Here is a 27526-nt window from a genome sequence, read left to right as displayed (position 1 = left end):
GCAGAATTCACAACACTGTTCTTGACAATCTGCCTGGTCAGATCTAGGCCACACACTCTCGGCTGGTAGCGGAGTTGTGCAGGTCAGAGCTCCGGTAATCAGACTGGACGGACACACACTACCTCACGTCCCTCATGGTCAGTGTGCGCAAGATCTGAGGTACTGCATCGTGGGCCTGTGTTGTTGCGTAGCCCCGCAGAGAGTGAGTCAACCTTCTCCTGCTGCATGCTCTGTCTTCCCGCCAAGTGACCCGCTTTCCTGTGCACCACCCATTTATACCTGACACGCCCCCTACAGTTGAGTGCAAAGGTCTGCCCGGGTTGGAAAGCTCCCCCCCCTGTAACGCGTCTAATTTTTTCATAAACCCATAAACTTGCATTAGGGATTGTGATTCCAGAATCAGATCAACATTGGCCCATGCTTTTATATGAACCACTAAGTCCGCAAATGTACACAGACATGTAAACAGCCCTGTTGACCTTAAGATGTAATAATTCAATCCTTGAAAACCAAGTATAGAACTGAATGAGCCCTAAGGCTTTGTTCACCTTGAATTTTTGGAGTCCTCTCAACTAGGGTTGAGAGAAACGGATCAGACAATTTAAAAAATCACCGACTTTCGGCAAAGTCGGGTTTCGTGAAACCCGACCCGATCCCAGTGTGGGATCGGCCATGCTGTCAGCGATCTTCGCGCCAAAGTCGCGTTTCATATGACACTTTCAGCGCCATTTCTCAGTCAATGAAGGTGGACGCAGAGTGTGGGCAGCGTGATGACATAGATCTCGTCCCATCTTAGAGAAGGGCATGACAGTGATTGGCTTGCTTTCTGCGGCATCACAGGGGCTATAAAGGGGCGTGCACGCAGACCGCCATCTTACTTCTGCCGATCTGAGCATAGGGAGAGGTTGCTGCAGCTTCGTCAGAAGCAGGGATATTGTTAGGGAGGAAAGATTAACCCCCAAACCGCTTGTGCTGTAGCGATTTCCACTGTCCCACACCACCTTTTCTTTGCAGGGACAGTGGAGGCTAGATTTCTGTGCATCAGCTCTGTAGCTTATAAGGCTCCCTGATAGCTGCATTGCTGTTTGTACACCGCTGTGCAAACCAACTGCTTTTTTAAAAGCAAAAATCCTGTTGCTCCTTTCTGCACAGTTCTATTGTTTATTTGTCCACACTTTTGTGTGCAGCAGTCCTTTTTATTGCTGGCTGCTATACTTGTCCTAAGATCATTGTAGGGAGATTGTTATTGTAGTACAGTCCCTTTTTTTATATGTCTTCCAGCCACTTTCTGCCACTTATACTGTGTAGTGTAATACAGTGGGCATGTTTTTTTTGCAGCAGCAGTCTCCCACATATAAAAAGGGAGATTTATATTGCCACTAAGTGCATCTGCGTCAGTTCTGTTTGGCGTATATCTGCCAGCCACGTTCTGCCACTTATACTGTGTAGTGTAATACAGTGGGCCTGTTTTTTTTGCAGCAGCAGTCTCCCACACATAAAAAGTGAGATTTATATTGCCACTAAGTGCATCTGCGTCAGTTCTGATTGGCGTATATCTGCCAGCCACGTTCTGCCATTTATACTGTGTAGTGTAATACAGTGGGCCTGTTTTTTTTTGCAGCAGTCTCCCACACATAAAAAGGGAGATTTATATTGCCACTAAGTGCATCTGGGTCAGTTCTGTTTGGTGTATATCTGCCAGTCACTTTCTGCCACTAATACTGTGCAGTGTAATACAGTGGGCCTTATTTTTGCCGCAGTCTCCCACACATAAAAAGGGAGATTTATATTGCCACTAAGTGCATCTGGGTCAGTTCTGTTTGGCTTATATCTGCCAGCCACTTTCTGCCACTTACACTGTGTAGTGTAATACAGTGGGCCTGTTTTTTTTTTGCAGCAGTCTCCCACACATAAAAAGGGAGATTAATATTGTTTACACTTTCCCAAAAATGAGGAAGTCTGGTGGAAGAGGCCGTGGGCGGTCATTGCCAGCTGGTAATGATGGTGGTGGTGGAGGAGCATCTGGTGGTAGTGGGAAAAGCAAAATTGCACCTAAGGCTTGAGTTGTTGAGCCAGCATCATCGTCTGGCTACACAAGGCCTCGAAAGCTCCCTTTTCTGGGAGTAGGAAAACCGCTTTTAAAGCCGGAGCAGCAGGAAAAAGTTTTGGCTTTCCTTGCTGACTCAGCCTCTAGCTCTTTCGCCTCCTCGTTTGAAAGTTCCAAATTTAAAAGCAGAGAGTCGTCAGTGGATGCTCACAGTCAGGAACAAGTCACTTCCTTGTGTCCTACACCCAAAGCAAAAGTGAAGGATGCGGCAGGTGACACTACAGTTTACTCCATGGAGCTCTTTACACATACCGTGCCAGGGTTAGAAAGGGAAATAGTTCACAGCCCATTACAAGATGAATCAGACATGGAGTGCACAGATGCACAGCCTCAGCTAGATTTTTAGGCTGTTCCATTGACTCAGATCACAACATTGCCCTCGCAGTGTACTCAGCCAGAATCTGACCCTGATGAGACTATGGTGCCCCGTCCCGAACGCTATAGCACTTTACACGGTGACACAGAGGAAGGTGCACAGAACATTTAAGAGGAGGTGATAGATGACCCAGTTGTAGACCCAGATTGGCAGCCATTGGGGGAACAGGGTGCCGCTGGCAGTAGCTCTAAAGCGGAGGAGGAGGAGCCGCAGCAGGCATCAACATCGCAACAGCTTTCATCTGGCAGGCCCGTATCAGGCCAAAAACGTGTGTCGAAAACAAAACCAGTTTTAGGACAGCGTGGCCATCCGGTGAAAGCAGCACAGTGTGCAATGGCTGAAAAGGTATTCGATAGTAGGAAGAGAGTGCAGCGCCCCAGAGTCCTGGTCATTGCAGTACTGATGCTCCGCCGCTAAGGGGGGCTATGGTACGTCTGATGGCACTGAAGGAGTTCACCTGACCAGGTATCACAGACACCAATACACTTCACAGTCTGGCCTCCAGTGGGAGCTAAGGGTGCTATGTATTAGGCCACTCCTCACAATCTGGTAAAACTGGGGGTTAGATAGGAAGTTAGAGAGAAGCTGACTGGGTTGGAACCAGGCAACATCCTGTGGCAGAGGGTGTTGCAGGGGAAGATTCAGGGGGGTCCCTGTCAGGGGTGGGATCCTGACAGAGGCCTAGCGAACAGAAAGAACGTTACGGGACCGTGCCTGCACTTCATCGCGGCGGTACCCCAAGAAAGGACAAGAAGCGAGGTTTATTGTGCTGAGTGAGAAATGAGATCAACGCAACAAGGAGAAACACCAGTAGGAGTCGTGCTGTAAGACGAGGCAACATCCTACTGAGGCGCGCAGCCGGTGGCCGGAAACGCCGAGGAAGTATTGAGCTCCAGGCCTTACTTCAAACGTACGGCAGGACAGTCAGTTCTAGGTGGGCTGTCTCACCCAAAATCACCTAAGCAGACACAGGGGGCAACATTTGGAGAGGGGCGATTCTAGGGTCCCGGAAGAGCTCCGAGCCTACCCGTCATACGGGTGCGTCCTAGCCATATCATCTGGGGGGACGAAGAAGAACATCATAATCGAGTTGTGAGGGAACTTCAGAAACAGACACAACAGTTGTGACTTGTGAGGACTATCCCGTAAGCACAGCAGGGAAGGACTACAAGACACAAGCGCTAGAAGGTAGGCACAGATTTCCACCTACAAAGGGAACTCTGGAGGTGCCATCGGACCGGCCGGACTCGGGTAGCCCGGTTAACCGTATTCCGGACTGAGGATCCTGAAGCCTTCAGTAAAGAGGTAAAGAGACTGCAACCTAGTGTCCTCGTTATTCACCGCGACCTACACCGCACCACAACATCATCACATTCTCAACTTTCACTGGACGACCCTCAGCAGGGTCACGGACCGGGCCTAGGTACCGTGACAACCCCAGGACTGAGATGCAGAGGCCCGGTACCGGGTGCCCCTCGGCCCTGCGGCAGTGGGGGCGCTCCAACTTGGCGTCACGAACAGGATCTACTTAAGCCTGAAGAATCAGGTCATGTGTGCCTTGGAATTCTGATTTGTTGTGCTTGGACTGTGACTTATTGCAAAGACTGCGCATTGCCACTTGCCACCAAAAGTTCCCGCCAAAACCGCCGCCATTGCGGCACCATGTGGCGTGTCGGAAGAGCGGGGCGTGTCGTCGTGGGAGTAGCTTGGAAGAATGGCGCGAAAGTTGAGCCAGCCCCCCACAAGTACTACTATGTTCGGGAGATATGCCCTTCAACAAGGGAGGTCCGCCTCCTAGTCTGGGACGGCGGCGGGAAGAGGAACTGCCCCCCAGATGGGGGAAGGCCGGAAGCCCTGGACAATGCGGGGCAGAGCCAGATTGGCAAGATGACGAGCGAAGGTCTCCCAGAAGAGGGGGAGAAGGCCCGCACCAGTCCCAGCCAATGGGAGCTGAGCAAACTTTCACCAGGCTGCGAGGACCGGGAAATTCTCAGGGTGGAAGTGGAGGAGCTATGCCGTCAGCTTCGGAGTCTGTGTCGGCGAAAAGCCGCTACCAGTGAGGAGCCATGCCACCCCCAAGCGCTGGCACCGCCGGGGATACCGCGGAGGCGGATGGCGCCATTAACCCGGGCCGGGTGGCCGAAGAGCCCCTGCTTGTGGACATAGACTCCCCTCCACCCAGACCACCCGGACGGGTGTGTAGCCACCTTGAATGCGAGCGGCCGTGGGAGACGCTAAAGACCGCCGATGTCCCCTTACGGCCCACTGCGCAGCCCGTGAACCTCCAGGGTGAGTGGATGACCTTCAAGTGGACCCGCGCTACCACCAACTTGATCGGGTTCCCTGGAGAGGCTCAGCCCGAGGGGGAGAGCATCGAGGTTATCCACCAACGGGAATATTGCCAGCAGCTACGCCGACAGGAGGAAGAGTGGGCCCGTAAGAAGGAACTCCACCGACGGGCCGAGCGGGAAAAGGACCTCCAGGCCAAAATCCAGGTTAGGCGGGCAGCTGAGGAGGACTGGGGCCTGCAGCGCTATGGAGTCATCAGCACTTTTCGGATGCAGGGAGGTTGGGGCTTCATCAAAGAGCCCGGTCTCGCCTTGGAGGTATTCGTGAACCGGAGGGATGTGGAGGCACACCTCATCGAGGGACACCCAGGCCGGGATCTTTACCCGGGGGACCGCGTTCGGTACACCCGCCACTGGGGAGACAAACGGTGGTATGCTTTGCACGTGCGCAAGTACAAGCCAGAAGTGACTGTGCCACTTTCCTATGATTCCCCGGGACCGGCGGTCATTGCTCCAATCTCCTTGTGTGCCAAATGCCTGCGGACCATCACCCCGAGGAGAACCGTGAGTATACAGACCCCCATTAAGGGTGCGGATGCACTCTATGTGGTAGCCGGTGGTGGGCAGTACCCACGGAAGCCACCCCCAGTCTTAGAGGGATAAACCTCGATACCACGGAAATGTATATAGTTGATTGTTTTTCTTTTTGTTCTGCTGCTACAACCCGACTAGGGTTAACTCTTAAAGGGATCCCTTAGTTTACCCGGGATCCCTACTTTTGCCTTTTTGTTTTTGTTTCTTGTTCATCATTGTTGAAAAGAACTGCTGGATCATGTGCTGCATGATTACAAACTTATTGTAAATAGTTCGCACCTTCTTAAAGGTGCCCTCTACTGGTTTTACAAAGAAAAGGACTCTTTGCGAAGAAACTGTTCTTGGAAACAGCACCGGAGTCCTTGCTGTATACGAACTTGCAGCTTGAGAAGTTGCACTACCTCCGAGAGACTTGGTCCCCTCTTGAAGGGGACGTTCACCAATAGCACTTAAAGTCGAATAATGCTTACATGTCAAAGTTATATGTAGTTAGCTAGTTAATTGTAAGAAATGTTTAATAATGTGTTAGAGAATGAGGACAGGAAGTGAACCCGTACGGGGTTAGTCAGTGAGTCCTCCTAGGAGCCGTACAGATATGGCTCAGCGATCCTAAACTGAGAGAAGGTTGATAAGTTCTATACTGTGTATAGTAGCAGAAAGGCAGTAGGCCCTGATGAGGAATGGGGCGGTCCTGCAACAGAGCGAGAGGCAGTAGGCCTGGGGCAGATAGACAGGCGGTCCTGCAGATGTAAAGGTGGAAAATGAAGAAAAGTTGATTAGCCTTATAGTGTTTTATAAGAAGGTCTTTAGTGGATTCAGCGTATACGTCCTTAAAGGCCATGTTAAATTATTGTTCAGAAATTGCACTAAGTAGAATACCCGGTTGGGTAAGAGAAGTTATTTATAGTATGTTATTTAAAATATTAAACCATGTTTGTAACGTTCAAGTGTCCTCACCTCCCATAAAGGGAAGCTCTGTTCAAATTTACTTGTTATTGCATTTCAAAAATTGTATGTCTTTTTGCTGACATGTATTGTTGTTTTCTTCCCAGTCCAGGAGTACTGGATTTAACCGGGGGGGAGTGCAGCGCCCCAGAGTCCTGGTCGTTGCAGTACTGATGCTCCGACGCTAAGGGGGGCTATGGTACGTCTGATGGCACTGAAGGAGTTCACCTGACCAGGTATCACAGACACCAATACTGTTATGGTTTCCAATGGCAAGGAAACATCAGAAGCATAGAATAAACGGACAAGCTCTCGGGTGATGGAAACTAGAGCTGACCGCGATGCTAAACCTACACACCACACTAGAAGTAGCCAGGGGGCATTCCTGCGTTGTCTCTAGATGCCGCGCGCCAGCCGGAGAACTAACTACCCCTGGTAGAAGAAAACACAGTACTGGCTTGCCTCCAGAGAATGTCCCCACAGGAGATAGCAGCCCCCCACATATAATAACGGTGAGAGCAGATGAAAAGACACACGTAGTATGAAAGCAGATTTAGCACAGAGAGGCCCGCTAACTAAATAGCAGAAAGATACAACAGAGGACTTCGCGGTCAGCTGCAAAACCCTTCAAAACACCATCCTGAAATTACCTTAACTCATGTGACAACTCATGCCACTGGAGTGGTAATTTCAACCCAACAAGAGCTTCCAGCTGCAGAGATTCACATAAGTGCAAACTGGACAAAACATACAAAAATAGACTTAAGGACTAAAGTGTCCAACTTAGCTGAGCAGAAAACTGGGAGCAGGAACATGCAACAGAATCACTCTGGATACATTGATGGCCAGCATTAGAATGACTGAGGAGCAAGGTTAAATAGGATACTCCCACATCCTGATAGGAACAGGTGAACTGAGAAGACAAAGCTTGCAGGACACCAGTACCACAAGAGACCACCGGGGGAGCCCACGAACCGAATCACAACACAATACACTTCACAGTCTGGCCTCCAGGGGGAGCTAAGGGTGCTATGTATAAGGCCACTCCTCACAATCTGGTAAAACTGGGGGTTAGATAGGAAGTTAGAGAGAAGCTGACTGGGTTGGAACCAGGCAACATCCTGTGGCAGAGGGTGTTGCAGGGGAAGATTCAGGGGGGTCCCTGTCAGGGGTGGGATCCTGACAGAGGCCTAGCGAACAGAAAGAACATTACGGGACCGTGCCTGCACTTCATCGCGGCGGTACCCCAAGAAAGGACAAGAAGCGAGGTTTATTGTGCTGAGTGAGAAACGAGATCAACGCAACAAGGAGAAACACCAGTAGGAGTCGTGCTGTAAGACGAGGCAACATCCTACTGAGGCGCGCAGCCGGTGGCCGGAAACGCCGAGGAAGTATTGAGCTCCAGGCCTTACTTCAAACGTACGGCAGGACAGTCAGTTCTAGGCGGGCTCACCCAAAATCACCTAAGCAGACACAGGGGGCAACATTTGGAGAGGGGCGACTCTAGGGTCCCGGAAGAGCTCTGAGCCTACCCGTCATACGGGTGCGTCCTAGCCATATCATCTGGGGGGACGAAGAAGAACATCATAATCGAGTTGTGAGGGAACTTCAGAAACAGACACAACAGTTGTGAGGACTATCCCGTAAGCACAGCAGGGAAGGACTACAAGACACAAGCGCTAAAAGGTAGGCACAGATTTCCACCTACAAAGGGAACTCTGGAGGTGCCATCGGACCGGCCGGACTCGGGTAGCCCGGTTAATCGTATTCCGGACTGAGGATCCTGAAGCCTTCAGTAAAGAGGTAAAGAGACTGCAACCTGGTGTCCTCGTTATTCACCGCGACTTACACTGCACCACAACATCATCACATTCTCAACTTTCACTGGACGCCCCTCAGCAGGGTCACGGACCGGGCCTAGCCACCGTGACAACCCCAGGACTGAGACGCAGAGACCCGGTACCGGGTGCCCCTCTGCCCTGCGGCAGTGGGGGCACTCCAAGTGCAGTGTGGCAATTTTTTAACAAAGATCCGAATGATCAGTGCAAAGTTATATGTAAGAAATGCTCAAAGACCTTTAGCAGAGGGCAGAATGTCAAAAATTTAAATACAACGTGCATGCGTAGACATTTAACCAGCATGCACTTGCAAGCCTGCACTAACTACCAAACGTCCCGTACCGTTGGTGCACCTGCTCAGAATGAATGTAGTCAGCAACGCTACATTGCTTCTCTCACTGTAAGCCCACCAGTTAGGACACCACTAGCAGCAAATGTGGAGGTATCATCGCAAGGCCAAAGCAGTCAGGGAATCACAAGGTTTTTGGTAGGAAACACTGTATGTAGGTCAACATCTAGAATACCATCACCAACCCTCTCTCAATCTGCCATGTCCACCACCACCACCGCTTGTTCCACCATATGCACCTCTCCAGTCCAGCTAACCCTACAAGAGACTCTCGTTAGGAAAAGAAAGTACTCACCCTCTCATCCGCGTACACAGGGTTTGAACGCCCACATTGCTAGACTAATCTCGTTAGAGATGATGCCCTACCGGTTGGTTGAAAGTGAAGCTTTCAAAGCCCTGATGGCCTACGCAGTACCACACTATGACCTACCCAGTCGACACTTCTTTGCGAGAAAAGCCATCCCAGCCCTCCACGAGCATGTCAAAGACCGCATTGTCCATGCACTCAGGCAATCAGTCAGCAGAAAGGTTCACCTCACAACAGATGCATGGACCAGTAGGCATGGCCAGGGACGTTACGTGTCCATCACGGCACACTGGGTTAATGTGGTGGATGCAGGGTCCACAGGGGACAGCCATAGTGGGACAGTTCTGCCTAGCCAAAGGTCTAGGAAACAGTTGGCAGTAGGCGTTCGACAACCTTCTTCCTCCTCCTCCTCCACCTCCAGAAGCGAAATCTCATCCACAGAGCGCAGTCGCCCTACCACTCCATCCGCAGCTGCCAGTGTTGCACACGAGGTGTTCCATTATGGAACATCTAGTGGTAAGCATCAGCAGGCTGTGTTGGAAATGAAGTGTTTGGGCGACAACAGACACACCGCAGAAGTTCTGGCCGAGTTCTTGCAGCAAGAAACTCAGTCATGGCTGGGCAGTGTACATCTTGAGGCAGGCAAGGTAGTCAGTGATAACAGAAGGAATTTTATGGCTGCCATAGCCCTTTCAGAACTGAAACACATACCTTGCCTGGCTCACACCTTGAACCTGGTGGTGCAGTGCTTCATGAAAAGTTATCCGGGGTTACCAGCCCTGCTCCTGAAGGTGCGAAGACTTTGCTCGCACATCCGCCAGTCGCCCGTACACTCCAGCCATATGCAGAACCACCAGCGATTGCTGAAGCTTCCCCAGCACCGCCTAATAATCGACGTTGCAACAAGGTGGAACTCCACACTGCACATGCTTCAGAGGCTGTGCGAACAGAGGCATGCTGTAATGTATTTGTGGGAGGATGCACATACACGGGCAGGCAGTTGGATGGCAGACATGGAGTTGTCAGGTGTGCAGTGGTCGAAGCTACAAGACCTCTGTCAAGACCTTCAGTGTTTTGAGGAATGCACACAGCTGGTAAGTGCAGACGATGCCATCATAAGCATCAGCATCCCACTAATGAGTCTGCTGATGCAAAGTTTGATGCACATTAAGGAGCAGGTGTCTGCAGCTGAGGAGGAAGGAAGTCTTGATGACAGTCAGCCATTGTCTGCCCAGGGAACTCTCCTGGATGAGGTGGCGGACGAAGAGGAGGAGGAGGAGGATGATGGGGATGAATATTTTTGGGAGGAGGAAGCTTCTCAGGGGGCAATAGAAACTGGTGGCATTGCAAGGTCAGGTACAGGGTTTTTGCGGGAGACAACTGATGTTGATTTGCCAGAAAGTGCTCCTCAACCCAACACAAGCAGTGAATTGACACCTGAAACATTGGCCCACATGGCTGATTATGCCTTGTGTATCCTAAAGAGGGACCCCCGCATTATCAAATTGATGACCGATGATGATTACTGGTTGGCCTGCCTCCTGGATCCACTCTATAAAGGGAAATTGCAAAATATCATGCCACATGAGAACCTTGAGCAAATATTGGCTACCAAACAAGCAACTCTTGTAGACCGTTTGGTTCAGGCATTCCCAGCACACAGCGGCGGTGATGGTTCTCACACGAGCTGCAGGGGGCAACATGGCTGAGGTGTTAGAGGTGCACAAATCGGAAGTGGTGTTGGACAGAGGGGTTTTATGACCAGGTTGTGGAGTGATTTTGCAATGACCGCAGACACGACAGGTACTGCTGCATCAATTCAAAGTGACAGGAGACAACATTTGTCCAGTATGGTTACGAACTATTTTTCCTCCCTTATCGATGTTCTCCCTCACCCGTCATTCCCCTTTGATTACTGGGCATCTAAAATAGACACTTGGCCTGAATTGACAGAATATGCATTACAGGAGCTCGCTTGCCCAGCTGCTAATGTGCTATCAGAAAGAGTATTCAGTGCTGCTGGTTCAATACTGACTGAAAAAAGGACTCGTCTGGCTACCCAAAATGTTGATGATCTAACCTTCATTAAAATGAACCAATCATGGATTTCAAATTATTTTGCCCCATCTTCCCCTGCTGACACGTAGCTTTCCTGTAAAAAGGTCTTGCTTTTTGCCTCCTCTTACTGACTGCTCCAATTCCTCCATTTGCAGCTGCTGAATGTCCACCATAGGCCATTTTTACACCTCCCAAAATGGGCTGACTCCCCCCACGGGGCCGTGGTCACCACTTGGCGCAAGCACCCTTGCGAGTGCCGTTTGCCTGGACAGGTGGGTGTGCCCACTTTTTGCCAACGGCACTGGCACAGGGTCCCTCATAGTACAATGAAGTGTCTCTGGCGGTGGTGGTGCACACCCAACGTCAGACACACCATCGTAATATGAGTGGCTCTGGGCCAGTACCGCCGCCCACGAGAGAGTGTTCCCCCCAGCTCAAACAGTGCTCTACCACTTGCAAAACTTACCTCTCACTGCTCCACCACTGTTTAGTCTGTGCTGTTAAATCCTTCAATGGCACTGCCAATACAAATTTGTGGAAATGATAGATGATAGTAAAAATATACAGGGGCCCTGCCCTCCTTTTAGACCTGTGAATACTGTGCGCGAACTACCACTGTCTGCTACTCAGCAGAGGAACCCACCCCTCTACCTAGCTTTGCCACCTGTTTATGTAGGAACTTTTTTTGCAGACATTTAGCCCACTTTACTATTTTGGCCAACTAACTGTGTCAGCCACTTCTTCCAGTTGTCCTCCACCGAACAAAGCAATGCTGCCAGTTCACTCCTGTTACCAGTTTTGAACTGCATTTAGCCAACTTTTTTATTGTAGGCCTACTACCTGTGTCTGTCTGCGCCACTCATTACAGCTGTCCTCCACTGATCAAAGCAATGCCACCCGTTCACGCCTGTTACCAGTTTTGAACTGGATTTAGCCTACTTATTTTTTTGGGCCTACAAACTGTCTGCCCCTCATTACAGCTGTCCTCCGCTAAACAAAGCAATGACGCCACTTTTCTCCAGTTACCAATTTTGAACTGAATTTAGCCTACTTTTTTATTTTAGGCCTACTACCTGTGTCTGTCTGCGCCACTCGAGTCATTACAGCTGTCCTCCACTGAACAAAGCTGAGCTTCAATCTTGAGGCTTTCGGCCTGTATTTAGAATATGAAACTACATTTGGCCTACTAGTTAGGTTGGGCACTAGTATTGGTGTCTGCCGCTCCTTGGTGTTCTCCTCCACTGATCAAAGCTGAGCTTCAATCTTCAGGCTTTCGGCCTGTATTTAGAATATGAAACTGCATTTGGCCTACTAGTTTGGTTGGGCCCTACTAACGGTGTCTGCCGCTCCTTGGTGTTCTCCTCCACTGATCAAAGCTGAGCTTCAATCTTCAGGCTTTCGGCCTGTATAACATATTAAACTGCATTTGGCCTACTTGTTTGGTTGGGCCTACTAACGGTGTCTGCCGCTGCATGTTGTTCTCCTCCACTGAACAAAGCAATGCCGCCTGATTACTCCTGTTACCAATTTTGAACTTTATTTGGCCCACTTTATTATTTGGGCCTACTAACTGTGTCTGGCTGTCTGCCACTCATTACAGTTGTCCTCCACTGAACAAAGCAATGCCGCCTGTTTAGTCCTGTTACCAATTTTTAACTACATTTAGCCTACTTTATTCTTTGGGCCTATATCTGTGTTTCCTCCTCATCCTGCCCATTGCCCAGCCACTGCTAGATGGGTCTGCTGATACATTGACCCAGACCACTACATTCCCCTTGCACTCTACACAGCCAGTATCTGACCCTGCTGAAAGTCTGGTTCCCCTTCCCGCATACTATACCACCTTACACGGGGACAAAGAGGAAGGTGCAGATGAAAGTGCAGGTTCCTTCATCAGGTGGGGGGCATACTCGTTGGCGACGTCACTGGCACAGGGCCCCTCATAGTACACAAAAGTGTCTCTGCCGGTGGGAGGCGCCCCCGCCGTCAAACACCGCCGTACTTTGAGGGGCCCTGTGCCAGTGCCAATGAAAACGAGTGTGCCCCCCCTGCTTGCTCAGGATCACAGCACTTGCAAAGTTGAAATACTTACCTCTCCCTGCTCCCCACAACTTTAGCCAAATGACCCCCAATTTTCAATGCCTAGCTATTATTATAAGGTAAATTAAGATTGACAAGCTTAAGTAACAAGAATTGATGTTTTGGGCATTAAAATGGGCACTGTAGGTGTTTTCCTGTCCTCCACTCAATGCCGACTTTGCATTGGGTTTCGTGTTTCAGTCGGATCCCCGACTTTTCGCAATAATCGGCCGATTTCACCCGACCCGACTTTTGAGAAAGTCGGGTTTCGCGAATCCCGACTCGATCCTAAAAAAGTAAAAGTCGCTCAACTCTACTCTCAACACATGTGTTGGGGAAACCTAGCTCGTTAAATGGATGCTGTGACAGATGCCTAAGGCCAAGTTTCCACCATGAGTATTTGGTGCTTTTTTGATGTTACAGTTTTTCTGTAGCATTTCTGCAGCATTTATCTAAATTATGTAACTTGTGTTGTTTCATTGTGTTTTTCTCATGTTTTGCCTGCTGCAGTTTTTGTCTCTTTTTGGTCTGTCGTATGTTAACTAAAACTGCTTTTTTTTTTATAGTTCCTGTTACTTAGCTTTAATAAAACTTTGTTACCTATGTGTGGATTACACTCATTTTTAGTGCATTTCAGAAACTGCAGAAACACACAAACTGCATTTACTTTTTTACTTATGGATTTTGCTCATCATATTTAAGTTTAGCCGGAAAATCCACCAATAAAACGCCTACGGTATGTACGAGGTGTTGCAGATTAAAAAAATGGACTACAGGAGATTTTATACTGCATAAAAAAAGCATAAGATTTCTATAAATCCCATCCACTTTGCTGGAACTGTAATACTCTGCATCGTTTGCAAAAAAAATATTTAATGCAGCAAGGTGAGTATAATAAAACTTAACTTTTAATAAAACATATGAAAAATCCAACCAGAGTAGTACAACCTTAAGAGGAAGACATCTTGTTATCCCATGGATAATATATATATATATAGTTTTATATATATATATATATATATATATATATATATATATATATATATATATATATATATATATATATATATATTATAGTTATATATATAAAACTGGACAGACACAGGTGGACAATCTGTCCATGAAAGATCCAGACCTGAGATAAAATACACGTGCATAAATATGGCAGTGGTCAAAATGGCACCCATAAACAATGAGAAATTAATGGCTGGTTTTTATATATGTTTTATTAAAAGTTTAGTTTTATTATACTCACCTTGCTGCATGACATTGATGGACATGAGAGTGTTGGGTGAACTGGATGTCTGATCAGGGCCTGGCCACTGTTGGTGCCCTCTATTTTGTCCTTTGCTATATTTGCTCGGAGCAAAAATATACAGCATAAAAAATGCACGAAACACTCATCGTGGGAAATTCGTCCAACAGTGACATTTGAAAACTATATACTAATATGAGTTTCAGCTAAAGGACACATTATACGTTTTTTCATGACATACAGTGGGAATGGAACGTATTCAGTCAGACCCCTTTACATTTTTCACTCTTTGTTTCATTGCAGCCATTTGGTAAATTCAAAAAACTTCATTTTTTTTTCTCATTAATGTACACTCTGCACCCCATCTTGACTGAAAAAAAAAACAGAAATGTAGAAATTTTTGCAAATTTATTAAAAAAGAAAAATTGAAATATCATATGGTCATAAGTAGGGTTGAGCGAAACGGATCGGACATTTTCAAAAGTCGCCGACTTTCAGCAAAGTCGGGTTTCATGAAACCCGACCCGATCCCACTGTGGGATCGGCCATGCGGTCGGCGATCTTCGCGCCAAAGTCGCGTTTCATATGACGCTTTCCCCGCCATTTTTTCAGCCAATGAAGGAGTGTGGGCAGCGTGATGACATAGGTTCCGGCTTGCTTTGTGCGGCATCACAGGGGTTAAAACCGCCATCTTAACGTTTGGGATATAGCGATTTGCACAGTGAAACACAAACTTTGCAGGGACGGAGGAGAGAGAGAGAGAGAGAGAGAGAGAATTAAATAAATACCCATTGACCTGCATTGGGTTTCGTGTTTCGGTTGGCCCCCGACTTTTCACAATAATCGGCCGATTTCACACGATCCGACTTTCGAGACAGTCGGGTTTCACAAGACCCGACTCGATCCTAAAAAAGCAAAAGTCGCTCAACCCTAGTCATAAGTATTCAGAGCCTTTGCTCAGTATTGAGTAGAAGCACCCTTTTGAGTACAGCCATGAGTCTTCTTGGGAATGATGCAACAAGTTTTCACACCTGAATTTGGGGATCCTCTGCCATTCTTCCTTGCAGATCCTCTCCAGTTCTGTCCGGTTGGATGGTGAACGTTGGTAGACAGCCATTTTCACATCTCTCCAGAGATGCTCAATTGGGTTTAGGTCAGGGCTCTGGCTTGGCCAGTCAAGGATGGTCACAGAATTGTTCTGAAGCCACTCCTTTGTTATTTTAGCTGTGTGCTTAGGGTCAATGTCTTGTTGGAAGATGAACCTTTGGCCAAATCTGAGGTCCAGAGCATTCTGGAAGAGGTTTTCATTCAGGATATCTCTGTACTTGGCTGCATTCATGTTTTCTTCAATGACAACTAGTCATCCTGTCCCTGCAACTGAAAAACATCCCCATCATATGTCTTGCACTTAGGAGAGGCCTCCGTTGGGCCACTCTGCCATAAAGGCCCGCCTGGTGGAGGGCTGCAGTGATAGTTGACTTTGTAGAACTTTCTCCCATCTCTTCCTGCATCTCTGGAGCTCAGCCACAGTGATCTTGCAGTTCTTCTTTACCTCTCTCACCAAGGCTCTTCTCCCACGATTGCTCAGTTTGGCTGGACGGCCATGTCTAGGAAGACTTCTTGTGGTCCCAAACTTCTTCCATTTAATTATGGAGGCCATTGTGCTCTTAGGAACCTTGAGTACTGCAGAAATTCTTTTGTAACCTTGGCCAGATCTGTGCCTTACCACAATTCTGTCTCTGAGCTCCTAGGCCAGTTCCTTTGATCTCATGATCCTCATTTGGTCTGACATGTACTGTGAGCTGTGAGGTCTTAATTAGGCTGGTGTGTGCCTTTCAAAATGAAGTCCTATCAGTTTAATTAACCACAGCTGGACTCCAATGAAAGAGTAAAACCATCTCAAAGAGGTTCACCAGGAAATGGACAGCATGTGACTTAAATATGAGTGTCTGAGCAAAGGGTCTGAATACTTATGACCATGTGATATTTCGGATTTTCTTTTTTAATAAATTTGCAAAAATTTCTACATTTCTGTTTTTTTTAGTCAGGATGGGGTGTAGAGTGTATCAAATGGCTGCAATGAAACAAAGAGTGAAAAATGTAAAAGAGTCTGAATACTACCTACACTGCAGTTCTCGCGATGAGCTGAGCCAATCGCGAGAACTGCCGTGCCCGTGACCGCCGGGGACTGGGTTATCTCCGGTCACTAGCCAAGTTCTAAGATCTAATAAAAGAGTCTGTGTCATTATTTCAATTAAAGGACTTTATTCTGGCTGTGTCTTTATTTACCATATAACTATAGGATTAGTAATGGATAGGTTTCTTATAGACGCCTTTCCATTACTAAGCCGTAGGCTTGATGTCACCGGACAATACAAAGGTGACATCAACCCACAAATATTACCCCATTTGCCACCGCTACAGAGTAAATGGGAAGAGCCGGGTAAAGTGCCACAATTGGAGCATCTTTGGATGTGCCAAATGTGCGGTGGCTGTGGGCTGCTATTTTAAGGCTGGTGAGGGTCAAAATCCATGGGCCTCGCCAGCCTGAGAATACCAGGCCACAGCTGTCTGCTTTTTCTTTAGCTGGTTAACAAAAATAGGGGGACCCCACGCTATTTTTTTTGGAGGGGATCCCACTATTTTTGCTTACCATCCAAGGTAAGCAGACTTCTGCGGCCTGGTATTTTCAGGCTGGTAAGGTTCATGGATATTAGATCCTTACCAGCCTGAAATACCAGTCCCAGTATTAAAACTTGATTCCAGCTCACCTAGTAGCTCTATGCTCATCCACCTGGGGCTCAGACACCGGCCCCGCCCTGGCCTCACATCAAGGAAAATAGAAAAAATTGGAGTCCGGCTCAACAGGACTGGATTTTCCTTTTCTTTTTATTTTTCAAAAGAAAATGTAGTGCATACAAAAGAAAAATTTACCTGGTCGACATAAATTGACATGCTGCGGTCTGGAAAGACGCGGCACATGTCCGTCTCTGCGGGTGAGCCGTGGGCATCGGTGTACGCATAGTGGGCATGGGATTTCTTGGGATACCCAGCTGTAACAGCATCCTCTATGCTGTAACAGCTGGACGCTGCAATTTGGAAGCTGAAGATATACGCAGCATCCAACCCGCAGCGTTTACTGACTGTGTGCACATACCCCAATACATCTGCAAACAGGAAATCACATTTTTCCTTCCCAGAAGCCAACTTTCAATTAGCTTTATTTCAAGTGACAAAACAACTGCATGCAATGAAAAAACGCATCAAAAACGCCTGCGAAAAACGCAACTAAAATGCAGGTGACCTGCCAATGAACTCAGATGCAGATTTCGTGCAGATTTCACCTGAGTCAAATCCTGAGGAAATCCTGAGCATTCCTGATCATGTGCGCATACCCTGAAACTTTTCTGGCATATTTGCTAAATGTAGTGCTAAAATATGATGTGAACATGGCCTAAGATCACTGATGAACTAGTACAGGACAATGAGAAAATTTTACTTAGAAACAACCTAGAAGCATTGACAGCACCAGTGACCCCAGTGATTGGCTGCAGAGGTTACGTGTTCAGGCACAATAGCATAGCCAGCCACTAAATAAATATAAAACTTAGCCTTTAATATGTATACCTAAAAACAGTTTAAATAAAACATTTGCTGAAAGTGCTCATGGTTAGCAGTGCACTAGAAAAAAATGGCACAATCTCACCCAATTGTCGCCTCACGATCTACTGGAGATTTCTGTAACCTCAGGATCCGGATGCAGGAGGGGGGAGGTACACTAGGTTCTACTTTCCCTGTCGTGCCCAGTGTAAAAAAACTCCCGCCCTGACAAGGGCAGTACCCAAGTGTGAGCCTGTTTTTCTATAATGCCCTTGATAGATGTAGCCACCCTGGAAAAAATGTCTCCCTTCTTCTTCCCAACGCGTTTCCTCCCCTGTTCAGGGGGTTCATCAGGGGAAGTTGTCCAGGTTAGTGCCTTGGTGTAAAGGTAGAGCAGTCTCTACCTTTACACCAAGGCACCTATATTCTAGAGAGGTTATGTCTGCCACTGCAGAATACCCTTACTAACCTGGACAACTTCCCCTGATGAACCCCCTGAACAGGGGAGGAAACGCGTTAGGAAGAAGAAGGGAGATATTTTTTCCAGGGTGGCTACATCTATCAAGGGCATTATAGAAAAACAGGCTCACACTTGGGTACTGCCCTTGTCAGGGCGGGAGTTTTTTTACACTGGGCACGACAGGGAAAGTAGAACCTAGTGTACCTCCCCCCTCCTGCATCCGGATCCTGAGGTTACAGAAATCTCCAGTAGATCGTGAGGCGACAATTGGGTGAGATTGTGCCATTTTTTTCTAGTGCACTGCTAACCATGAGCACTTTCAGCAAATGTTTTATTTAAACTGTTTTTAGGTATACATATTAAAGGCTAAGTTTTATATTTATTTAGTGGCTGGCTATGCTGTTGTGCCTGAATTTTTGATAGTCAGATTGGTTTGGAGCCTGACGTTCCAGTCTTGTTGGCTGATATAGAGGTTACGTGTTCCGTAGTTATGACGCACCCCGTAGCCTGTCAGCAAAGACTGATAGCAGCACAGACATCACTGAACCTGCCGTGGATGAGTGCAGTTCATGTTGGTATTATACAAACCAGTATAAAAGCCAGTGTAAAAACATATTTATTCTTGGAAACTTCTTAAAGACTTAGAAATGCAGGTCACAAAACAATATGTTGTGTATCAATACAAAACATAAAACCATGTAATTCTCTTATTACTTTGCAGGAGTCTTTTTGTTAAGAAATGAGCACTGTTCTGTTTCCAGCATTTAAGTTTCTTTCGTTAGATTATGAGCATGAGGTAGGTTCATTTTTCTAGTTTTAACACCATTGACCGTATCCTGTACTGTTACAGTTTTCAATGAACTACGCCTTGAAAAGTAGTGTGTTTGGCACAAATGCCATTAAAATCTCACACCACTTTCCTAAACATAATAGTTTTTTCTTTGTGTTGAGTAAAGGTGCATGATATTCTAATCGCATGAACTGCAATCCATTTACTAAATATTCTACTAAAATGTATCCAAGCTGAACAGTGTAGAAACACCACCATTGAGTGCACTGCTCATATAACACAGATATACAAGGTGGGCCATTTATAAGGATAAACCTGGGTGGGCCATATATATGGATACACCTAAATAAAATGGGAATGGTTGGTGATATCAACTTTCTGTTTGTGGCACATTAGTATATGGGAGGGGGAATCTTTTCAAGCTGGGTGCAATTTTATAAATGGCCCACCCTATACATTCCTCAAAAGATAGGCCTGAATAATAGGATATACATGGCGTGCCCCATGGGGCCGTGGGGTACTTGGTACCGGATCCGACATGGCAGTTCTTAAAGGGAAAGGCCGCGGCAGCAATGACCCGGTCCGTGGCCCCGGGCCTCCAATAATAAAGCAATGTTTTTGTGGTAAATGGAAAATGGGAAAAAAGTTTATGGGGAGAAGAGGAAATGTTCGTGATGCCACCCATGGTGTTCCGCAATGAGGTGGTGGCCTGCATTGCAGTTCAGATCCTCTGGGGCAGATGGTGATGCAGCAGAGTTGGTGCAGCTCTCCACTGGTAAAGCTAACCCCAGGGCAGATGTAGTATAGAGATATAAGATGGCGGTGGTGACTATGCCAGACAGGTGCGATTGGAATAACGCAAAGGACACAACAAGGTGCAGTTTCCAGACTTTTACTTACAGTTCTTTATGGCACCCAGCCGGGTGTGCTGTGTCCTCCGGGTCTGTGGTCCAGCAAACTCCCAGGTAGATTGAACATGCACCTTTCCAGGATTCGTTACATATGCCTTTCTCTAGCCGTCTCTCTATGCTGGCTTCCACTTCTCCTGCCCAACACCTTACCCACAGTGTCCCAACCCAGCAGCCACTAACCTGGTCAGGGGACGTCCCCTGCGTCCCCTGGATTCTCTCCAGCTGCCTTTTTGGCAAAGTATGGGTGGATGTGGCTGTGACACTTGCAGAAGCCACAGTCTCCGGTTTCTTAGCTAGACTTGCAGTTAAGTTGACTTACTTACTTACTGTGACTTGGTCCCTCCACATCTGGATGTGGGCCCCATGGGTGGCTTCTGCCCTTCCCATGCCCCTAGGACCCCTTCTGTCCTTCTGGGAGCTTCTTTCTGTCTCTATTTCACTCTTCTTCCATTCTGTCTGTCAGGAGCTGCAGACCTGCACGTCTGTTCAGCTCCCCTTCCTCCCTCCTTCTCACTTTCTTTCCTAATTAGCTCCTCCCCTACTCTACCTACCCCTCCCACTCCCAAAACCCATTCCTATCCATCCTGGCATGAGGCCATCCTCCCTAAGGGTACCCCAGGTGCCCCGAATGAACTAGTGTGTGTTTGATGTGAGTGTTAGAGTCCTGGGTAGTGCTCCCTCATTACCTGAGAGTAGGATAATAATAATAATAATAATAATAATAATTTGTATTTATATAGCGCCAACATATTCCGCAGCGCTTTACAACTTATAGAGGGGACTTGTACAGACAATAGACATTACAGCATAACAGAAATCACAGTTCAAAATAGATACCAGGAGGAATGAGGGCCCTGCTCGCAAGCTTACAAACTATGAGGAAAAGGGGAGACACGAGAGGTGGATGGTAACAATTGCTTTAGTTATTGGGACCAGCCATAGTGTAAGGCTCGGGTGTTCATGTAAAGCTGCATGAACAAGTTAACTGCCTAAGTATGTAGCAGTACCGACACAGAGTGCTATTGACTGCATAAAGTGTATGAGAACATGATGCGAGGAACCTGATTATGTTTTTTTTTTTTTTTCTTTTCTATTTTTAATAGGCCACACAGGGATAGTTAGGTTAATGTGTTGAGGCGGTAGGCCAGTCTCAACAAATGCGTTTTTAGGGCACGCTTAAAACTGTGGGGATTGGGGATTAATCGTATTAACCTAGGTAACGCATTCCAAAGAATCGGCGCAGCACGTGTAAAGTCTTGGAGATGGGAATGGGAGGTTCTGATTATTGAGGATGCTAACCTGAGGTCATTAGCGGAGCGGAGGGCACGGGTAGGGTGGTAGACTGAGACCAGAGAGGAGATGTAGGGTGGTGCTGAGCCATGGAGTGCTTTGTGGATGAGGGTAGTAGTTTTGTACTGGATTCTGGAGTGGATGGGTAGCCAGTGTAATGACTGGCACAAGGTAGAGGCATCGGTGTAACGGTTGGTGAGGAATATGATCCTGGCAGCAGCATTCAGGACAGATTGGAGCGGGGAGAGTTTGGTAAGAGGGAGGCCGATTAGTAGAGAGTTACAATAGTCCAGGATACCACACCTCTGGATGAGGCGCAGTATCTCTGTGGCAACTGGACCCCAGGGGCGCCAAATACATTGACAAAAATATGAGATCGTTTCACCTGACAAATAATCATTTTTCTTGTACATCAAGTGATTAGCAGCCTGTGTACAAAGGAATAAAATAAGGCCTGCACACCTTTAGTATTAATTTAAGGTGCACAAATAGACTATATGGCCAATGTGTCAACATTAGTGTTGAGCATTCCGATACTGCAAGTATCGGGTATCGGCCGATACTTGCTGTATCGGAATTTCCGATACCGAGATCCGATACTTTTGTGGTATCGGGTATCGGGTATCGCAACAACATTAATGTAATAATGTGTAAAAAAGAGAATTAAAATAAAAAATATCGCTATACTCACCTGTCCGACGCAGCCGGGACCTCAGCGAGGGAACCGGCAGCGTTGTTTGTTTAAATTTCGCGCTTTTACTTGGTTACGTGAAGTCCCGGCTTGTGATTGGTCAGGGCGGCCATGTTGCCGGGACGCGGACCAATCACAGCAAGCCGTGACGAAATTACGTCACGGCTTGCTGTGATTGGTCCGCGTCCCGGCAACATGGCCGCCATTAACCAATCACAAGCCGTGACGTCACGGGAGGCTGGACATGCGCGTATTTTGAAAAGCGCGCGTGTCCAGCCTCCAGTGACGTCCCGGCAACATGGCCGCCATTAACCAATCACAAGCCGGGACGTCACGGGAGGCTGGACATGCGCGTATTTTGAAAAGCGCGCGTGTCCAGCCTCCCGTGACGTCACGGCTTGTGATTGGTCAGGGCGGCCATGTTGCCGGGACGCGGACCAATCACAGCAAGCCGTGACGAAATTACGTCACGGCTTGCTGTGATTGGTCCGCGTCCCGGCAACATGGCCGCCATTAACCAATCACAAGCCGTGACGTCACGGGAGGCTGGACATGCGCGTATTTTGAAAAGCGCGCGTGTCCAGCCTCCAGTGACGTCCCGGCAACATGGCCGCCATTAACCAATCACAAGCCGTGACGTCACGGGAGGCTGGACATGCGCGTATTTTGAAAAGCGCGCGTGTCCAGCCTCCCGTGACGTCACGGCTTGTGATTGGTCAGGGCGGCCATGTTGCCGGGACGCGGACCAATCACAGCAAGCCGTGACGAAATTACGTCACGGCTTGCTGTGATTGGTCCGCGTCCCGGCAACATGGCCGCCATTAACCAATCACAAGCCGTGACGTCACGGGAGGCTGGACATGCGCGTATTTTGAAAAGCGCGCGTGTCCAGCCTCCAGTGACGTCCCGGCAACATGGCCGCCATTAACCAATCACAAGCCGGGACGTCACTGGAGGCTGGACATGCGCGCTTTTCAAAATACGCGCATGTCCAGCCTCCCGTGACGTCACGGCTTGTGATTGGTTAATGGCGGCCATGTTGCCGGGACGCGGACCAATCACAGCAAGCCGTGACGTAATTTCGTCACGGCTTGCTGTGATTGGTCCGCGTCCCGGCAACATGGCCGCCCTGACCAATCACAAGCCGGGACCTCACGTAACCAAGTAAAAGCGCGAATTTTAAACAAACAACGCTGCCGGTTCCCTCGCTGAGGTCCCGGCTGCGTCGGACAGGTGAGTATAGCGATATTTTTTATTTTAATTCTTTCTTTTACACATTAATATGGTTCCCAGGGCCTGAAGGAGAGTTTCCTCTCCTTCAGACCCTGGGAACCATCAGGAATACCGTCCGATACCTGAGTCCCATTGACTTGTATTGGTATCGGGTATCGGTATCGGATTGGATCCGATACTTTGCCGGTATCGGCCGATACTTTCCGATACCGATACTTTCAAGTATCGGACGGTATCGCTCAACACTAGTCAACATATATATACATTATACGTCAGCACACTGCAGTTAATGAATGCATGAACTGCAATATTGCATGTTAAAAATGTAAGGTAGTTAGTTAACATTTTTTGATAAAAAAAAGAGCAAAAGCCATCCAACCACCTCAAGATGAACCTTTCATTTGGATGGTCTCTACCACTTGTGTCTGTCCTCTGCATGTGTCAAACCAGGTTTCATCTTAACTGGGAAAGTGAAAGGAAAAACAGGCATAGCTCGAATTTAAAACCTTGCTGGAGAAGATGGGTGGATAAAGGCTTCAAAGCAATAAGGGGGCTACACACCCAAAAGTATAGTGCAAAAAAATTTTTTTTAAAAAGAGCCTAACAAGGTTTTAAAAATGAGCTATGCTTGATTTCCTTTCATTTTCCCATTTTAGATAAGATAGACACAAGGGGCAGTTTGCCACATAGTTGAGGCACAAGTGGTTAGGGACCATCCATATAAAAGGTACACCTTACCGTTATTGGATGACATACGTCAGGCTTCTACCAACACTCTTTCTCCCTTGCCTGACATCACACTTTCACTTGTATTTGTATCCCAGATGCAGATAGCGTTAAAAACAATGATGGAGTAAGGAGCCGCCTGCTCCCTATTCCATTATTCTCCTTTCACTTCTGACATTTCAGTGTAGTGGGCACGATGCTGTCACTATGTCACACCCGCTTAGCGAAGCTTCCAAACATACATTGCAGAGACTGGAGCAGCGGACGAGGGTGGCAAGGTAAGTAATTTTCATTTTTTTATTTTTATATCATCAATGACTTTATCCCCATACACATAGTGTGGAAAGCTTTTCAGGCCATTAAATGTATGTGATGGACTGTGGGGGTGATTAAATTTTGTAGGGGCCATTATATTGTGTGGAGGGCTGTGTGGGTGTCATTATGCTGGGCTGAGGGCTATGTGGAGACCATTATACTGTGTAGAGGGCTGCACTGAGGCCACTATACTGTGTGTAGGCTATTATACTGCTTGGAGAGCTGTGTGGGAGCCATTATATTATATAGGGTCTATGATATTATGTCGAGGATTGTGTGGGGCCATTATACATTGTGGAAGGCTGTGTGGAGGGCACTAAACTATATGGAGGGCTGTATGGAGGCCAATATATTGTATAAAGTGATATAGGGGCAATTGCAATATGTGTTGAGCAATGTGGAGGTCATTATACTGTGTGGGGCCATTATATTGTGTAGAGTACTATAGGGTCAATTATGCTGTGTAGGCCCTTTATGCTATGTGGAGGGCTGTAGGATCATCATAATGTGTGGGTGCCATTATACTGTGTGGAGGGCTGTTGGGCTCATTAACCTGTCTAGAAGGTTTGGTGGCGGCCATTATATTGTGTAAAGGGCTATGAGGGGATCATTATACTTTTTGGAGGGCTGTATGGGCTGTAGTATTGTGTGGAATCTATTATACTGTGTGGAGGGCTACGTGGGATCTATTATACTGTGAGGAGAGATATGTTGGGGCCATGATACTCTGTGAAGAGCTGTGTATGAGGCCATTATGCTATGTGGGGGAGAAAAAAAAAAAGGAAGAAAAAGAAAAGGAAAGAGAAAAAGCCCCCCCCCCCGGCCGCGTCTGACAAGCGCATGTGGGCGGAGCCTACATCGCCCAATCATACAGGCCGGCGTCATGAAGCGGGGAGTCCTGGGAAGGTTCCCATTTTTTTTTTTTCCTCCGGCTCCACACAGGTGCTTGGTTTGGGATTGCACATGGGACTATATAAGGCTCTGGTTTGGCACATTATCACTCTGCCCCTTGAAAAAGCAGCAGCGAAACGCGTGTTGGGGTTTCTGTGCGGTGGGTCACGGCGTCCACGGGTAGGATATGCCTATCATTTCATCCCTATGTATTTTTGGCGCTGCACTGTCAGCTTTATTATAATGTGGCCGGGTTATTACATGTTACTTCCCACTTACATCCTGGTCTGTTTTTGCCTGTGATATGTGGCGTACTCTATTCCCATTTATTTTAGTGGATTTCCATTAGGTTGCTCTGTCCTCCATACATGCCATGTGATATGACATTCTGCCTTTATGTTTATTGTGCATTTTTTGGTATGTAGACTTATCATATATCTGTGAGCGCCTCTGTTCTATTGGATTGCCGGCCCCTGCCAGTTTGTATCATCATTCTGTAGACCTGTCCAGTTTTGCTTGTTTTCTTTGTTTTTATGTTTTGTACTTGTGTGTTTGGCTTTAATATTTGTACTATAATAAAGTTTCCATTACACTATGTGGAAGATTTTCTGGGAGGCCGTCATATTTTGTGTGGGGCAATTATACTGTGTGGGAGGCCACAATAAAGTATGTGGGGGCCATTATATTGTGTGTGAGAGGGAATATTATTCTTTGGGTAGGTATGTGTTGTGGACCATTATTTTGTTTATGGAGCTGTGTGGAGAGCATTATACTTTGTGGAGGACTGTGAAAAGGACCATTATGCGATGGGGACCATCATACTGTGTGGGGCCATCATATTGTGTGGAGTGCTTAGGGGCCCAATTAGTAAATTTGCTATGAGACCCCATGATTTCTATATACGCCCCTGACTGCACAGCTGCCAATAAATAAACATTCCAGAAATGCTGGCTCACAATAATCATGCGGTATAAATGGCTCTTTAGGACTGTAATGCTCAAAACAGAAAAGCTACACAATGCCAATTTTACTTTTTAACATGATGAAATAAAGATACCAAAGAAAAAAAGGGGAAACACTGGTGCTACAGGCAGTTGCTGGTGAAGAGACAATTGCTTACTGTAGAATGCTGCTGGTGAATACAACAGATTCTGTGTGGACCTGTTAGATAAGTAGTATAGATACTTGGTAAAAAAAAAAATATATATAGCATTCACCTGCGCTGTCTACATTACATAAGCAAAAATAAATAAATAAATAAATAAATGTGTGTAGTAAAGTGGATATAAGTTCAAAAAGCACTTACTCATTAGATCATCATTGATGATAAGGTATATTTTCTGATAAACCCTTATAGGTACTGGTAGAATTGTCTCGCTGGTATAGAGAGGAGCGGTTCCGAGGAATCTGTGTTGCCGCTGTACCGCTGCCGTAGCAGGACGGTGGGTTAGAACGATAGATGCGGCAAGAGCCACAAGACCGCGAAACCTCGCGTGCCCCGGCCGGAAGCAACGGGCGGAGCTACAGGTGACGTCACCAAGCTACAAGGCCAGAAAGAGCAGGTGTGCTAGACCAGCTAACAAACCAATGCATTTCAAGGGCTCTAGCCCTCTTCGTCTGACGTCACCTGTAGCTCCGCCCACCTCTCCGACCGCTACCTCAGCATTGCTTCCAGCCGGGGCACGCGAGGTTTCGCGGTCTTGTAGCTCTTGCCGCATCTATCGTTCTAACCCACCATCCTGCTACGGCGGCGGTACAGCGGCCACACAGATTCCTCGGAACCGCTCCTCTCTATACCAGCGAGACAATTCTGCCAGCACCTATAAGGGTTTATCAGAAAATCTACCTCATCATCAATGATGATCTAATGAGTAAGTGCTTTTTGAACTTATATCCACTTTACTACACACATTTATTTTTATTTATTTTTTTGCCTATGTAATGCAACATAGCGCAGGTGAATGCTATATATATTTTTTTACGAAATAAAGATACCATTTGGATAAAATCTGTGGTGCTGTACATTTATCTGGATGTTTTCATGGCTCCAGCTCCAACAAATAGTCTATGCACCTGGAGCGCCCCCAGACGCAGGACCGTGGGGTACTCGGTACTGGGCCTCTCTGTCTCGGTCCTGGGGTTGTCACGGTGGCTAGACCCGGTCCGTGACCCTGCTAAGGGGCGTCCAATGAAAGATGTGATGATGGTGCGTGGTGCAAGGTGCGATGAATAACGAGGACACAGGGTTGCAGTCTCTTTACCTCTTTACTGAAGGTTTCAGGATCCGCAATCCAGAGCACTGCTAACAGGGCTGGCTGAGACCGGCTGGTCCGAAGGCACATCCAGAGTTCCCTTTGCAGGTGGAAATCAGTGCCTACCTTCTAGCGCCTGTGTGTTGTAGTACCTCCCTGCTGAGCACCACG

The 27526-nt window shown here is 47.4% G+C and overlaps 1 protein-coding gene across 5 annotated transcripts in view; it reads left to right on the top strand.

Annotated features, from left to right (window-relative positions):
• Window positions 1-27526, top strand: part of SHOC1 (shortage in chiasmata 1) — a 549593-nt gene that overhangs the window by 21001 nt on the left and 501066 nt on the right. For 4 of the 5 annotated variants that reach the window (XM_077251012.1, XM_077251020.1, XM_077251029.1 and 1 more), the window contains exons 1-2: window positions 6428-6546; window positions 18978-19052. In XM_077251012.1, coding sequence (XP_077107127.1) covers window positions 18996-19052 — 57 coding nt within the window. In that variant the 5' untranslated portion in view covers window positions 6428-6546; window positions 18978-18995. Of the gene's footprint in view, window positions 1-6427; window positions 6547-18977; window positions 19053-27526 lie in introns of those variants that run through there. The other variant, XM_077251003.1, reaches the window with a different exon arrangement.

Source organism: Ranitomeya variabilis, chromosome 1 (genome assembly GCF_051348905.1).
Source record: "Ranitomeya variabilis isolate aRanVar5 chromosome 1, aRanVar5.hap1, whole genome shotgun sequence".
In the NCBI taxonomy this organism is placed as follows: domain Eukaryota; kingdom Metazoa; phylum Chordata; class Amphibia; order Anura; family Dendrobatidae; genus Ranitomeya; species Ranitomeya variabilis.
This window is presented reverse-complemented; position numbering and strand designations above follow the sequence as displayed.